Here is an 18,187-nt window from a genome sequence, read left to right as displayed (position 1 = left end):
ATATAAAAAAAAAGTAGACCCAAATATTTTTGAAAATGTTTTATTTTCTGAACCAATTGCTTTGGACCCATTATGGTCTTAAAATAGAAAAACTGTTGCTAGCTACAAGTCTAGAATAAATAAAAAAGAGCAGAAGGAAGAATAGTTCTTCCAATATCGATTGCAGAAGACAGTTATGCGAGGAACCATCAATATTTTATAAATACGCACGGCACTCAGGGGCCATCCATAAATTACGTCACACAAATTTCAGGACTTTTTAACCCCTCCCCCCCTCCTTGTCACAGGTTGTCACAATTTCAAAAACCCCTCCCCCCTGATGTGACGTCACACATTTTTCAAATTTATATATTTATTCAAAAATAATCAAAAGAAAACAGTTATTTTTATTTTTTTCTTACTTTTATTATATAATCTTTGATAAAATTAACATAAAGAAGTCAAATATTTTAGACAACAGAAAAACAAACGACTAGTTAGGAAGCAACAAACGACTAATTAAATTTTGCGTGATGAATTTTGAATTTTAACATGCGATGTCACAAAGTTTTTGACCCCCCTGCCCCTTGTCACACTATGTCACACTCCGATGATACCCTCCCCCCCCCCATTAACATGTGACGTAATTTATGGATGACCCCTCATAACAAATTAAGAAATAAAAAATTATCTTTACTCCCCGTATAAAATTCGGTAAATATCTAACAAACCGTCAGTCCACGTAGATTCTGTTTATCAATGAAAACATCGAATCCTAAACATAAATGCATTTCTATTGGCCGAAGCTGTCGGAAGGCGTATGTACACAATTTTTTCGAAATATTCCTGGCAGACATTAGCGTCGCTTGGTAAAATATATTTAATTCATAAATTTCTTTAAATAAATAGAAATGTGGCGCTGTTTAGAGCATGGGCGAATTAAGACAATGAAATTGTACAGTGTAGTGAGAATAAAGACAGGTATGAATTTAATAATAGAGATTTAGATGTATAAACACAGCAAGTTATTTTAAATACATTCGCCAGTTTAAAAAAGGAAAATATTAAGCTATCTCATAATGCAATCATAATGATAATTGCTGAATTAACTAAAGTAAATAAATTTTTCATTTATCGAGGAGTCACGAAAGGGGTTGATGTGGATCATTCGAAGAACCCAAAAAAATGTAAAGAAAAACTAAAATCAGTCGAAAAAGCTACTCAAGATTTTATACGTAGGACACACACACACACACGAGCGCGTGAGAAAGCTCATCCCTCTAAGCATCCACTCCCGGATAAATCCGCGAGTGAGAGATTAGCCTGTTGGCTATACACTCTTGGCTTGATCCTGGTCCTCCGTTTTACTTTACCTGTTGGGCGATGAGTGTTGCTATGAGTGTCTGCATGTTCTGCAGCACCCTCAGTAACTCGGACGTTCCTTCTCCTGTCGTTTTCTTAGTAGCTAGTGCGTAGTTGCGTCCTGTTTGTGTGGTGCTCGTGGCTGGTTTGTTTTCCGTCTTCTTTGAATGTTTCGGGCACCCCCTGTAGTTTGCGGGGTGCTCTCCACAGCAGTTCCTACAATTTGGTTTTTCTGTCCTGTTTAGTTTGCAGTCCGCCGCTCTGTGCACTTCCGCGCATCTCACGCAGTGCACGTCTATGTTGCACGTGCTCTGTCCGTGGTGAAATCCCCGACATCTGTAACATTGTACAGGTCCGTCGTGCCTTTTTTGTTCTACCACACACAGTTTGTTCCTCTGCGGGCTCGATTACTACTAGTAGTAGTTTTCGGGTGTTGTCCTCGTTTCTTTGTGTACGGTTTGTCAGTTGCCATACTTTTTTTGGTCTCAATCCATTTTCTCTCAGCTCTGCCTCTACTTCCGACGTAGGGGTGTTTACAGCCAGTCCTTTTATGACTAGCTTCCTCTCTTTTTCTTCGTTGAGTAGGTACGTATACCACTCACCCCTTATACTCGCTTAGGAGTATCTTCATTCTGTTGAAATCCTCTTTTTCCTGTGTGTATTCCCATTTTACACTGTGCATCAATTTTCCTTTGCACTAGCTGCTTACGAAGTGCTGTCCACATGAGTGGGGACTCTAGTATTATCGGAGGTGGCCTTCTCTCCGTTTTTGTCTGTTTTATTTGTTCTTCTCTTCTTATCTTTTCTAATTCTTCTTAGACTTGTTTGTCCGTTGATGTATCTTCTTCCTCTGAAGATTGTCTCTCTGGTTTCTTCCTTTTTTTCTTATTTTTCACTTCTATATATTCTCCTTCCATGGGACTGCTGTGAATTTATTAGAAATAATTATAAAGTTTTTTGAAATTCCAAGACGAAAAATTTGTGACCACGGTTTCTCTTGTACGAGCGCAAGTTTTAAGATTTTTTATATGCTGCTACTACCCACTTGACAACAGCCAAGTGGGTGGTATCAACTGTTCTATTCTCTCTTATTCTTCTAGTATGTTTAGTTTGATGTTTTACAGATGCTCAGGGAAAACCTTGGCTTCACAGGGACGCGAAGGATAGTCGGGTTTGGCCGACTTCAAGGTAACAAAGGGAAAAACATCGTAAAGCAGATTGAAACATTTATCAAGAGTGATATAGTAGCCAAAGTGAAAGTAAATGAAACATATTGTAAAGTTTCTCGGATGAAGTTCGCGGATGAAATTACACAAGTTAATTTAATACTTAAAACTTTATTACACCAATCATCACAATAATTACAACACTACAAACATTCTATTAACTCACACTTCACATTAGACATCATTTCTTTACCGCCCAGATTGCTTGTATCGTTCGGCGCATATCATTAATATTCAACTACCTGTTCTACTATATGTTCTTGAAGTGATTCGAGGATATTGTAGAACTGAGTGAGTGGTAGCAAAAAAGATGTTACGAAGAATAAGAATAAACTAAAAGGAAAACATACACATATACAGTGATATGACTGAGGAAAAAAAAGAGGTGAATTGAAAAATTGGAGGCATGTAGAAATAGCTACCAGATGCTTGATGTAGGTGGAATATTCAACTTGTTTCAGTGCATAAAAGAGCAAACTAAAAGTTGCCACAATGCTGCATACAACCAAGGTATACGTATTGTTGCTGATCAGTGATTGTATGGTGAGGTAATAATATTGAGGGCTACACTAACCAAAAACCACCAAACGTCCCTAATGGTATCTCTACATTGAAAAAATCTAGAGCCAAGTAAGTTTGTGATACGTAGGATTCATGACACATCCAGTATACGAGCAAATCTAAAGATGTTATCATATCGCCACTGCGTATGAAGGCTCGATAAGATAAATTAGATAAAACAGTTGTGAGAAATCAGATCCAATCAAACTCTTCAAAACGATTCTCGAAGTTATTGAATTTCATTGCAAAACAATACAAATTCAACCCTCATAATTTATTCATCTTCCTCTAAGTATGCAGAAACAATTTGTTGTAATAAAACTTGCAAGATTTCTCAAATGAGATGACTTCAATGTGTCGTGAAATTGAGCGAAGTAAATAATGACATCTGCAGATGGTAACTATTCGTTAATAAACAATTTTTTCCACTTTACATGTATATTCCAAATAGAAGCTTTGTGTTTATTTTCCACTCGCATACAACAGAAAATGAAAAAGCATTCAACCAAACACTATTCAATTATAATAGAAGAAACTAATAAATGAAGCTAGTGAAGCTAATGAATCAACGCGACATGATAACGGTTTTTGAGATACATCAATAAATCGCATTTTCTAACAGTATACTCAATAACAATACAAAGTTTAATGATTTGTTGTATTTAATACATGGTCGAACGTTCAACTTCCGCAAATAGATGTATATATGCTAAAATGATTAATATATATATATATATATCAATATTTCTATCACATGTCACTTTTAATATTGATTTTCAAGTTTTTACAAGAATCAATACAATTTAAAGCCACCGAAAATCTTAATTACTTGTAAATAAAATTTAATTATTGTTATACATATTTCTTAAATTGTATTTGACCATAATTTGCTTATTTATATTGATCTGATCTATAGATCACCTTCATGATGAATATGAAAATAAGGATAAAATCAACTTAGAACTTTGTTCCTATAAGAAAAATTAATTTTTCCTTGGTTTCTACATCTCAAGTATATCAAATTTATTAGAATTTACATATATTTCAAAAAATTAGGTATTCATCTTCTGGGAAATTTTCAGTATATTTTGATAAAGACTTAAAATTAGTCGAAACGTCAATGTTTATCTATCTTTTAAGAATAAATATAAAAAACAAATTTTGAAACAGAATAGAACTAAAATCAAGAACATTTAGAGGCTTTTAACCTTTGGATATGTTCACGTTTCCAAAATATTCTTGATTTTAGGTCTCTTCTGTTTCAAAATTAGTTTTTTTAATAATTTTTGAAAGATAGATAAAATTGACAATTCGACTTTTATGTCTTTATCATAATATTTTGATAAAATAATAACAAAATATTTTGATAAAGACTTAAAGAAAGGTCGAAACGTCAATTTTATTTATCTTTCAAAAATTATTGTCGACGTTTCGCAGGGTAGAAGCATCGCGTTCGATCTGTGCTCGATTTGAAAACGATGTAGACTTCTTAAACCGAATTGTTTCTATGGATGAGACTTGGGTACATTTCTACGATCCAGAAACAAAGCAACAATCGATGGAATGGTGACACTCTGGTTCTCCAAGACCTAAGAAATTTCGTGTCCAAAAATCTGCTGGAAAAGTTCTTGCTTCAGTTTTTTGGGATTGCCATGTAGTAATCATCATTGATTTTTTGGATAAGACGCGGAAAGCTATCCAAAGGTGTTTTGTTTTCGCAGGACAACGGCCCTGCACACAAATCTCATGTAGCCATGCAAAAAATTTAGGGTTTGAATTATACCCCCCTTATTCACCAGATTTGGCTCCGTCCGACTATCATCTCTTTCCTCAAATGAAAAAAAATTTGAAAGGCATAAATTTTCTTCCAACGAGGAGTCAATAAAAGCTATACAGGTCTGGTTTGCAGAGCAACATTTTTTTTTTGAAAGGTCTAGAGACGTTGCAGATTCGCTGTAATAAATGTATCCAATTAAGAGGGGAATATTATGTTGAGTAATAAAAGATTTTGACATTGAAATTTTCTTTGGTTCTATAGTAGGCTAAGAATTTTTCAAATATCCTCGTACATACATGTTTGTACGAGGTCTGGCTATTAAATAAAGTGACTCTGCGCCTAGAGGGACGGGTGGGGTAAGAAATCGAGTAGTGTGTTATAGTGTAGTGTATCTATATATCTTGTCTATGCACGTTCCCCCATGGCAATCCCGTTTTTTGGGATTGCCATGGAGTAATCATGATTGATTTTTTGGATAAGGGTAGAACAATAACTGGAGATTACTATTCGATATTACTGGCCACTCTACGGAAAAAAATTAAAGAGAAAAGACGCGGAAAGCTATCCAAAGGTGTTTTGTTTTCGCAGGACAACGGCCCTGCACACAAATCCCATGTTGCCATGAAAAAAGTTCGTGATTTAGGATTTGAATTACTAGAACACACCCCCCTTATTCACCAGATTTGGCTCCGTCCGACTATCATTTCTTTCCTCAACTGAAAAAAAGTTTAAAAAGGTCGCAAATTTTCTTCCAACGAGGAGGTAATAAAAGCTGTGGACGTCTGGTTTCCAGAGCAAAAAGAAACATTTTTTTAAGGTCTAGGGACGTGCAGGTTCGCTATAATAAATGTATCCAATTAAGAGGAGAATATGTTAAGTAATAAAATATTTTGACATTGAAATTTTGTTTGGTTCCATAGTAGGCTAAGAATTTTTCAATATATCCTCGTATTATTGGGGCTATACAACTTATAAAAAATGCTGCCAGAAACTGTTCTAATAGTCACTGTATGATTCATAGGCAGGCAGTTCCTGCAAAAAAGTTGCTTTCCTCTTATAAAATTGCTCTCGATGATGCTGTTAAAATTGTAAATTTCATAAAGTCTCGGCCGCTAAATAATCGTTTATTCAAAATATTATGTGAAGACATGGGAAGTGTACATACATCTCTTCTTTTACATACGGAAGTCCGATGGTTAGGAAAAATTCTATAATTTTTTTCTATTACATTATTTTTTGTCGTAGGAAGATCTGATGTATGGAGTGAATAAAGTAATGGCCCCAGAACACTGTCTTGTGGTTCTGAACTGTCTTCTTGTTAAGTAAGACTTGAATAATTTGAAGTAAGATAGAAGGAAATGCTTCAATTTAAATAGAAGACCTATGTGCCACACTTTATCGAAAATTTGACTTATGTCAAGAAATGCAGATGAGCAAGATCTTTTTTTGAGGTATCTGTTGATCTTATCTACAACTCTGTGGCATTGTTAGTTGGTAGAATGTTGACAAAATAGAAATCGATCTGAAGGAGGTTTCATGATTAGGGTTTTAACCTGACTTGGGCACTGCTTTAATGTCTGTTACTTTTAGTTCTTGAATAACTGATTTTTGAACTAAAGGACGAGGTCTGTGTATTTTTTCTGGTATAAAATTTTGGATTGAAAGATCAATTATTCGATAGAAATTGATTGTTCAAAATTGCCTATTTGAGCGAAATTTTTAACAAAATAAATGAACTTAATTCAACTCTACAGGGCAAACTGGAAAATGTATTTTCTGCACAAGAAAAGGTTCTCGCTTTTAAGAAAAAAATAGGATTCTAGAAGACTTGTGTGATCTCCAGCGACTTGGAATGTTTTCCATATGTAAGAAGCTTTTTAGAAGAAGCTGGTGTCGAAATAGAAGAAGAAAATATGAAGGAAATTATTCAACACTTAGAAGGTTTAAGCGAAGCGTTTAATTACTATTTTCCTAAGGAACAAGATATCAAATATCAAAATTCATTGTTGTTTAAAAATCGTTTTAGTGTCCACACAAAACCGTCTACCTTGTCAACAGAGGAATTTGAGAATTTTATAGAAATGGCAACTGATTCATCGTTCTGGTGTAGTTTGAAGAATGAATAACCCAATTTGTCAAGAAAGGCCGTGTCAACCCTTTTACCATTTGCGACTACATATATGTGTGAAGCGGGGTACTCCCCTTATGTATCTACTAAAAATAAATACCGCAACAGATTAGATGCCGAACCTGACAAGAGAATACAGATCTCATAAAACATGATATTAAAAAGATCTGCGAAAATAAAAAGCAATATCATTAATATTTTTTCTGTTTGGGTACCTTATTTAAATTTTGAGAAAATTTGAATTGATTTTGAAATGAAATTTTGAAGCCCTAAAAAATTCTAGGTAATTATAAATACATTTATTTCAAATTATTCATTCAAACCATGGAATTGAAGCGCACCAAGGGCTCCGCGTAAAAAGTGGACATTTCAAAGGGCTTCACTCACCAAAAAGTTTTAGAAACGCTGGAATAGATGAATTAACGTAGTTATTGAAGTTTATTAATATACAATTTCAGCTTTATTATATCTGTAACGCTACGCCTCCATCTACCTAAATTATATTTACTTTATACATTTTCCATTTTCTTCCTAAATCAGTTAATCAATTCATAATATGACATATGGCAATAAAATGAGCAGAATATGTTGTCATTATAATATTAGCACTTATGGTGATTATGGAACGACTGTATGCCAAAGAGACGTTAGTGATCGTGTTATTTGAGTCTCCTTACTGAACCGTTAACTAAGAAAATCATTGAGAATTACATAATAATGAGCTCGCATTAGATCGTTAACATTGTCTAAGGGTCGTCAAGTCGACGTAGAGAACAAACATCATTGATGCTGATAAAAGTTATTGACTGCAAAAAAATGTTATATTTTATTTTTTGAAAACATTAAAAGTAGTTGAATTTGCTTACATTCAAAGGGAAAACAGTATGTGCAAAAACCTAGTTTTGAGAAAAACGGCTTTAAAGTTGATTTTTTTGCTATCTAGTTAATTTTGAAAGGAGCACTATGATTTTTGGACCAAATATATATACAACATCTGGGAAATTGACGATAGTGATAAATCTACTCTAAAGGGTCCATTTACGTAAATAAACAAAAACAGTTTTACCTTGATATTCCCTTTCGATTTGGTTTTGATGTTAACATGGAAAAATGAAATAAATTTGACATGTACTGCTTTACCATTGACAAAATTGCATTTTTTTCGTGTTTTGAATAATAAAACTAAGTTCTTACAAGTTATTACATGTTTTCTTTCAATGTTTTTAAAAAATTCATTTTTTCTTCTTATAACATATATACTTGTTTACAAACTTTCCCTGTAAAATATATAACTTAAAAGTAAATGAAGGCAAATTCAACTTACACTGATCAAACCAAATAAGATTTTATACACAGTTTTTCCTTGGGAAAGGTGATAACATAGCTGAGTATATTATGAAGGTATAATGGTATATATCTGTTTATTTAGTTCTCTCAAAGATTCAAATATAAGAATATTAACTTTAGTGAAAATAGAGTTCCTTGTCTCAAAAATCAAGAAAAATGTGAAAAAGGCCGGTTTGCAGCTAAGCATATTTTTGAAACTAAGAAAGATAGAAATATATCAAAAATAGCTACAGTTACAGGAAAAAAATAGATATATAAATGAAAGAAACAAAGTTAAAACAGTAGATTTACTCATATATGGTTTCGCTATTTTAGGCAAAAGTTTTCACAGTAAAGTAGATTTTGTTTGTAAATTATTTTTCGTCAAAAATGACGTTTCATTATCAACAATATTTATTCTACAGATGCCATGATACACATGATCAAGACAAAATGACAAATTCTCCAAATATTATATCATTCACCTTACTTGCACCTTAAACAGTTTTTAAGCCAGCAACTCTTTCAAATGATGAGTAAAAGAAAGTAAAATAGAATGCTTTACTGATAAACTATAATTATTTAGTAGCTAGTTGTATAATAGCTAGAAAATAGTTCTTTTGTGATGCTACAGTAGCTCTATATAATTGTTCTTTATGAATGTTTTGACCACCTCAATAAAACGGTCCAGTGAAATGATGAATAAGAATGAATAAGAGCTATTTAAATAATGTAAAAATTATGTTTCTTACTATTTTGAGCACCATTCAGCCTCTGGAAATTGTTATTTTTTTGTTAATAAAACTAGTTGTTCTACTTGGAATTAGCTTTACACTTCTTATCTTTCTTTAGAAATTTAGGTGTAATGGGATCTGGTACCTGTGAAATAGATTCTTTCACCTTTCCAACAGGACACAAGTCCTATACTTCCAGTTGTCAAAATTCTTTCCTTCAAAAGATTTATCCTATATTTTCCAAAAGGCATTTTTCATTATAACTTATTTTATACTTTTGCTATTCTACTATATTGGATAGTGGAACCATAACCTGTTCGTGCCATCCAATTTCATAACCTAACCCTTCTTAAATTACCTACCACCGCTTCTTATTCTTTTTTATTAACCTATTTCATTTACACCAAATATATATATATATATATATATATATATATATATATATATATATATATATATATATATACATGCGACAATTACCTCGGATCAGAAGTCTCTTTCCGCTTTTTAATATTTATTAGCACTTTATTCATGCAACTCACAGAATATACCAGGATATGTTCTGTGACGAAACCCATGGGTCCGACGCTCATGAGCTTAGAACGCAATATTCAATTAAAACAAACTTCATTGAGTTTTGTGTTAACTGTCAACTTTTAAAGCATACCACAAATTACTAATTTGTTGCCTTGTCCGTATACTACAGAACTACTTTTGGTGCATTACACTAAGCACTCACGACCCGTTCCATTTAGTCCAGTGCGTTATAATCGTAAACCCAATTGCGGCGTTTTGTGTACTGAGATAAATATTAAGGAATGGAGAAACACAAAAAATAAAGGGAAAGCTTTAAGAGGTTATGTTATAATTTATAAGTCACTGAATTTTTTAATGGAGTGCTTAAGTGATTTACATTAAAGTAAAATCAAAATTTTTTCTTCGGCGATAGTAAAATATTTGGTGGTGCATCTCAAAAATGCTTCAAAAGTGCTTAATAATTTCCCATTCCGCATCAAATAATGAGATATATTCTCATGGTTGCAATATGCGTTGCTTCAGCTTTGAAAATTCCACTAATTCTTTCAACGCTCACTTCGACCCACCCTTGATAAGGGTTGTTGTGAACGTTGGTCATGACGTCAAGAGTGACGTTTTCGCCGCGACCACAACGACCGTAGTCGCTATGTGGAACGCCCAAAAGAGTATTTCGTACGCTGTGAACGATTAGTGGAATGCACCCTTTGTAACCATACTTGATACACAATAAATTGGCTTCTTAGGCTTTTTAATAGTTTTCTTTATTAAGTAATAATGCATATTCTAAACTTGTTTCTGCATTTAATAATATAAGAGAATATTTTTTGAGAAGTCCGGTTGTGATACATGCATGTAAATCTAAATAAATTCCTGCATAACCTCAATTCTACAGTTTATGTTTAAAGCGCAATTTTGAAGTTCATGAAGCCCAATCATTTATATGCATATATGTAATACTCCTATATGGACATTTGGTATGGGAAAAAACGTTACGGTGCCGATAATATTCATTTTCTCTCTCGTTCGAGATACTTTTTCTATACTGCGCATGCTTGAGCATTTTATACATATAATAATAAAATTGAATATGTAAGTCGATGTCCAGTTTCGATAGTATGAATAGAATGTAATAAGAAAAGATACTTGAATATAATTTCTCAATCAAGTTATAAAATGTCAATAATATCGCTTGATAAAAAAATAAAATACGGTTTAAGCATTTAAACAAAGCGAGATGTAAGTACCAATGAATATTAATTTTGTTAGCATATTATATCTAACTACAGTCTATGTACTCTCAATATTAAAGGCAGATAATAATTGATCAATAAGATTTTCGTTTTATCGACAGTTTCCATGGGAAAATGATTTTTAATCATAGATTTAATATCACCTCTACGCATTTAATATTTGATTTATTTTTGTTTCCCCCGACTCTGTTCAAATGCCTACGTGACCTAAGTTTGGCAACGTTGCGAAAACGAACAAATGAACATCAAATCTCTAGCATCTTGTTTATATTTCATCTCTTTCTTTTAAGTGATACCATTTAAATAAAGACAAGTTTCTTTTTCTTCATTCAATTTTAATAAAATTAGTGAAAATACAAGGTGTTGAGTGAATTTCCCGAGGAGAATGATGTCTTTAAAGAATTTAATGTTTACTAGAAACGGTCGAGAAATATTTAGTGAAATCCGATGTCAAATTAGTAAAATTTGCGGCGTACCAAATAGCGTTTCCATTTCAAATCAACACAATAAATTAGGTGTTAAAATTTTAAATTTACAGCATGACAACTTACTAAATGAAAACTCCTCCGTATATAGTAGTCACAATAATATAAGGTAGGTAGTAATATTTTAGTTTTATAATATAATTTCTTATTACCAGGAAATTATGTAAATAAAAGCAAGCTCTAGAGCAACATTAGTATCAAGTACCTACATTGAGTTATTTTATGGACCTAATCTTTACTCAAAGATATTGGATTTAAACTTATATAAATTATATATTAATAACATTTAGTTGATACAAAAATTAATAAACAGAAACAAACTTTACTTATGCATTTATTTGTAAATTCAGGAATCTAATAGAAACCCTTTAAAGGTTTAAGGGTAATAATAAAATTTGTATTAGTACTGAGAAAAAATTGTTTTGCTTATCAATATTTTTTTGTTATAAATTTTACTTCAAGTTTTCATTTCTTTAAATTAAATAGGATTTGAAAATTATGTTAAATACTCAGTATACCAAGGTGAAAGTAAATATTTTAATTTTTGTTAATAAAATAATATAAATATATTGATAATCAGCTACCACACAAATATTGCAATTGTATTTATACTTAATTGCTTACTAGTATTTTGTTGAAAACATTATATGAAACTTACATAACCCAAGGTCAGGCTTATCAAATTAATCCTATTTACAAATGTGAAATATATATAGTTATTTAGTATGTTCTTTCTTCACAGCCCTTATACAATAAGAGCCTGAAAATTTGAGATGCGTGAATAATTTGCCAATCATTCTGTCAGTCTGAAGGAGCTCAATCCCCTTGCTTTATTCTCTTTAAGGATAGGTATATTTACATGTGGTATATGTAAGTCAGGTTGCATTAAAACATACCTTAACTGTCAAAGTACGTCCTAGTTCCGCTGAAGAAAAAGAGCCACTGCTTTTTTTAAGAACACATTTTAATCTAGTCTCATCACAATTATGTCTGCTATTTTACATTATATACCTTTTGCACTATACTTCCTAGAGCAAAGAATAACATTTGTGAGCATGTTTTTAAAAACCAATTTTCTGCTGATTTGCTCATTTTATTACCTAAAATGTAAAAAAAATTCGTTATAATGTAAACAAATTATTCCTTCAGAATATATTTATAACATTTACACGGTACAATTAGACCCCATAGTCATGGTAATAATATGCTCCATTTTTTTCAAGTAATGAAATAATGATTAGAAAAAAGTAATTGACCAAACATATCTACTATATTTTAGAGTTTTCGAATACTTATGTCTTCATTGTTGGGGACCTAATTAGTTTAGGATTATGGCATATAAAATTTAATCATCGTTTTACAAAATAGTTAAATTCCAAAGGTTCAAAAAATCAACATTCAAATTGACTCCATACATCAATAGTAAATTATTGATTCTGGTTTCAATGGTAAAATGGTTCTAAATGTTCTTAATCTTAAGCCTCTTCTGTTTAAAAATTAGTTTTTTTAATAATTTTGGAAAGATTGATAAAAAGTTGACGTTTCGACTTTTATTTAAGTCTTTATCAAAGTATAATATTGATACTGAGAATTTGCGAATTTATATTAATCAATAGATCACCTACATCATGAACATCAAAATAACAATAAAATCAAAATTGAAATTTGTTCTAATAAGAAAAATTTTTTCTCAGTCTTTACATCTCAAATATGTAGCAGTAATTAATCAATTAAATTATTTGTAGTTTTATTAGAATTTACAAAATAAAGCTATTTACTAATATTTAGAAGATGTTGACATTTTGACTATTTTCAATCTTCATCAAAATATGATATTGACATTAACAATTTGCTTATTTATATTAATCAATAGATCATCTACATCATGAATATCAATATAAGAATTAAATAAAAATAGAAATTTATTTTTTCCTTAGTTTTTTATCCCAAAAATATGTAGCAAAAATTTGGAGCAGTCATTAATTAATTTATTTGTATTTTTATTAGAATTTACAAAACAGATCTATAAATTTTACTTGAATTATTTAGATTTTTTTATCATTTATAGCTTTTTCGTTCTTATGAATATGAACCATTTTTTAAATATTCTCCTTTTTGTGTATTAGATTCCGTTCCAAGAATTATTGAATCTTTATAATTGAATTTATGTTTTTTTTTGATATCTCATGGTTCGATAATGCAGTTTTATTTTTTTATTATGTTGATGATCTTTTAGTCTATTTTCTAAATACTGAGATGTCTGCCCTATGTAGACAACTTCACATATAGTACAAAGCACATGATATATCATATTTCATCTTTTGTTTTTGTTGTTGGAGATTTTAGTTTACTGAAATATTTGGATAATGTATTATGTCCTCCATGACTTATACTAATATATACTAAGATCATTTTTTCCGGATAATTAATTTCTTTCTGCACGTTTAGTATCGAGTTTTTCCGTCGCTCATACAATTGTTCATGGAACCTAAATATACAAAAAACAATGTTATGACAATTGTTGTCAAAAACAACACGCGTAATATCTCTCTAATGGGTAAAACTTGAGTGAGGTTATGTTAATAATTATTATTACCTGAATCAAAATCTATGAAATACCATATTTTTTAATAACGAGTAGGTCTGTCCAATTTAGACCGTATGTTTACCATACCTAGACCTTATACGTACGGTCATTACTTCGGAATGATATTTGGGTGAACTTTCGTGTTTTGAATGGTCTTGATTTACATTTTTTGAGTTTATAAAATTAAATTTATTTTCTATAAGGCACTTGATGCATTTTTAGTATATCTGTGACAATTTATTCTATTTTCTAAATACTGGATAGTCATTCCTATAATCTTTTCTGGATACTTTCCATATAAAAATGAAATACTTGAAGTCCCTCATAATAAAAAAACTAAATTATTCATCAAAGCATAACACAAATTGTTATGGAATATGTAGAAGATTTAGTATTAGAAAATATAAAATTCATTGTATTATTATTCAAATGATATGTCGATAACTGTTTAGATACAGGTCTATATGGAAATGTAGTGATTTCATAGATGATTTTAATATATTTAACTTTTGAAATCCATTTCACTATGGAAATAGAAAAGATAGATTTTTTAGATATGGCACTTAACAAAACCAAATTTGAAAAATTAAAACTAAATTATATACAAAAAACTATGGTACTGATGGTACCTAAATTATAATTCACATCATTCAAATACACAAAAGGTAGCGTAATTATATAATTGGCAGATAGAGCTATAAAACTAAGTTCACCCAAATATCATTCCAAAGTAATTAAAAAAGTTGAAACAATCTCGTAGATTATTTTGGGCAGTCGTTTTGGCTTTACACTCATTCTGCACCTATACTTAGAAGATATTTTGTTCAAAATACATAAACTCCTCCCAAAGGAAACTATTTTTTGGGGATTTTTGTGTTCTACTTCCTAAAGTGTTAATAATTCTCTTTCCTTAATCCCTTTAGCGAAATAGGCAGGATATTCGCAGAGTAGATGTTCCGCTGTTTCGATGGCTTACTCGCAGAATCTGCAGTTGTCCTCTGTCATGCCCATCATCTTAAGGTGGTATTTAACGGGGCAGTGACCTCATTTCTGGTCATGACGAGAAGTTCTTCAGACTTCCTAGCTGATATGGTTATGAATCTTTTGGATTGTCTGCATGTTCCAGAAATTCATGGGGACATTAAAATTTATAAAATTGAACTATGAATTTTACTTTAATTATTCAGGTCTTTTATATCATTTATAGCTTTCTTGTTCTTTGTTAATCATTTCTAAAAATTCTCTCGTGTATTAGATTTCGTTGCAAGAATTTTTTGGATCTTTATAATTGAATTCATGTTTTTTTGATATTTCATGGTTCGTTAACGCAATTTTTTATCGTATTGATGACTTTTTAGTCTATTTTCTAAATATTGAGAGGTCCGCCCTATGTAGACAGCGTCACAATTAGTACAAGGCACTTGTTATATAATATTACTTCTTTTGTTTTTTGGTGTTTTATAATTCAATTTAGTGAAATATTTGGATAACTTATTATGTCCTTTATGACTTATACTAATATTTATTAAAATAATTCAATAGTCCTTGTACATATGGTAAGAAAAAATGTTTTGATGTTTAGTTTCTGTTTTGTTTCTTAATAGATTATAGTATCTATTTTTCTTTTTCTTGAATATGTTATTTATCATTTGTTCGTGATAATTATTTTTTAATGCAGTTTCCACTTTTTGTTAGCTCAGCAGTTTGTTAGTCACAAGAAAAGGAAAAAGAATGGAATATTTATATCCAGTTTGCTTAGGGTAGTTTCATCGAGATGTTTTATTACTAATTGTGCCCTCCAAACACAACTAAACATTTGTTTATATACTTCATTCCCAAATTTGAGATATGTTGTTGTAAATGTTAGTTCTATAGCGTTGATAAATTCATTTCAAGGTATGTCTATAAAGTTTTTAATTTTATTCTATTTTTTTTTATTAATCTATCTTTCACAATTATGATAGGGATATTGATATACAAAGTGAGTTTTATACATGGAACGCCTTAATTACCTCAGAAACAGCTTGTACGATTTTTATAAATTTTTGTGCGCAAGGATCTTGTGATACAGTCGGTGTTATGGTGATATTTACATGGTTGTAAGACCTTTCCTTTTTCCGGAAAAATAATGAACTTTGTTATTTCAAATGGATTACCCTATATATTTTGTGTTTCTAGAATTCCTTAAGAAATATTGATTCTTTTTTATGTGATATTCTCTATACCTAAATGCCATAATTTCGGAGTTATAGCTATATTTACAGTATCTCCACCAAAGTTACAATAAATATTGTATATTTAGGGCTACGATTCAATAAATTTGTTTGATTTCAATATTCTTTAATAATTTATTTAGTACTACAAATCTCGTAACAAGGTCTAGTGTCAAATTAGTAAAACTGGTGCAGTAAAATCTTCCTATCCAAATCATGGCGCAAAAAACCTACAACAATTGAAGACAAACCTTTAGAAAACATACAGTGGAGGAGATTACAGCAGATACTTAAAACTTTGTAATACATTTTGCAACATCCCTGACTGCTCAATTCTTTTTATCTCTGTGGTAATAATATCTTTTAATTTCTGAATATTGGCAGGTTTTGTTTTATAAACGATGTTTTCTAAGTGACCTTACAGGAAATAGTCTAAAGGATGCATGTCGGGTGATCGCGGACACCATCTTGATGTTGCCAAATATTGTCGTTTGGGATATTGTTATTTTCTGAAAATTACTAATAATTAAGTTTTTTTCAAATGTAATTGATAATACTTACTTGTATTTGGAAATATCCGAGCTAACTCAAGTATAATACTATTTTCCAATTAATCTAAATAAGCCGGACCATTTAAGTTACCCTCAATGAAAAAGGGAACAATTATTTTGTCGCCTATTATTCCAGTCCAAACATTCAGTTTCTCGGGATATTGGGTGTGGGATTCACGCATACAACGAGGATTGTTACGTGACCAGTATTTACAATTATGCCGATTTAAGTTTCCATTAATATAAAAAGTGGCCTGATCGCAAAACATAACATTACTTGAAAAATTTGAATAGTTTTAATTGTAACATTTTTCCATCTTTAGGGCTGTAAACTTTTCATGTCATCTGACAACTCTTGAACCAACTTCACTTTGTATGGATGGAATTTATTATCACGTCAAATGGATGTTTCCTGGATATTTGTTTCGTACTCACTTGTGGATTATCTTCTAAAAGGACACAAACATCTAAATATTTGTTTTCAGTTGATGCAGCTTTTTTGCGCCCTGATTTGGATAAATCTTTTAGTGAACCAGTTTCGTTAAACTTTTTTACTAATTTACTGACAGTAGATTATGGGATTTCTGTTAGGATATAAATTATTAAAGATATTACACGTTGTTGACTCCAACGTCTATCACCTTATCCTAATATCATTAAAATATCAAGTATAATGTAACAAACAAAGAACAATGCATAATTAAACGTATATGTTAATTTCAAGGTGATATTGTACCATAGCTGTAATTTTTATAAATGTATAATAGCTCTTGTAGTTAATATATTACAATCACTTTTATAATAAGTAGCAACTTTTAGACTTTTTATGATCATTATTTATAATTATTTTTGGAACTAATAATATATTCGGTACGCTACTTAAATATTCTGTCATTCTAATAAGGTATTGCTGAAGTTTATTCTTCTTTTTTTTTTCGTTTATATAAATGAAATTTTAGCTCTTTTTACGTTTGATAAAATACGAACATATTATAGCTGTAGACTTTACCATAACTTCTTTGATCAGATTGCGAAAATTATAATAATCATATCATATCTCATAATAATTAACACAAAATCATATAACATAAAATATTATGGAACTAATCTTACAAGATGATGGTATTTATTTAGAGTAATTAATAATTCTTTTTGTCAGTTCAATAAAGATTTATAGGTGATATATACTTTTCTCGACTTTCCCGGCAATAAATTTATTGAGGCCACTACAGCAATTTGTCTTATATCTGGTGTATCAACAGAAGTCATGTTTATTTTCTGCAACCATTTAAGTTGGGTTTTTGATACGATTTAACGCAAAATATCAAACCATGAGGAATCTACTTACACAAACAATATTGTTGACAAGTTTGAACAAATTTATTTTCTTTCTATACTTTGATTTATAAATTGTATCGAAAAACATGGTGTATAAAACATGCATTTTTCAAGTCGCTGATAGCTCAATGTA

General features: G+C 30.8%; 1 protein-coding gene and 1 long non-coding RNA gene across 2 annotated transcripts in view; one reads left to right on the top strand and one right to left on the bottom strand.

Moving 5' to 3' along the window:
- Window positions 1-11,125: 11,125 nt before the first annotated feature.
- Window positions 11,126-18,187, top strand: part of LOC130894525 (farnesyl pyrophosphate synthase) — a 48,707-nt gene continuing 41,645 nt past the window's right edge. Inside the window, exon 1 of the mRNA XM_057801406.1 lies at window positions 11,126-11,474. Within this exon, the coding sequence (XP_057657389.1) occupies window positions 11,266-11,474 (209 nt within the window). The 5' untranslated portion in view covers window positions 11,126-11,265. The remainder of the gene's footprint in view (window positions 11,475-18,187) is intronic.
- Window positions 16,272-17,324, bottom strand: LOC130893800 (uncharacterized). The gene is made up of 2 exons (XR_009059249.1): window positions 16,727-17,324; window positions 16,272-16,674 (listed from the first exon to the last, which is right to left on the bottom strand). It is a non-coding gene; the product is annotated as an uncharacterized LOC130893800 (long non-coding RNA).

The sequence above is a fragment of the Diorhabda carinulata genome, chromosome 5 (assembly GCF_026250575.1).
Source record: "Diorhabda carinulata isolate Delta chromosome 5, icDioCari1.1, whole genome shotgun sequence".
In the NCBI taxonomy this organism is placed as follows: Eukaryota; Metazoa; Arthropoda; class Insecta; order Coleoptera; family Chrysomelidae; genus Diorhabda; species Diorhabda carinulata.
The sequence above is the reverse complement of the archived record's forward strand: the minus strand, read 5'-3'. Positions and strand labels throughout refer to the sequence as shown.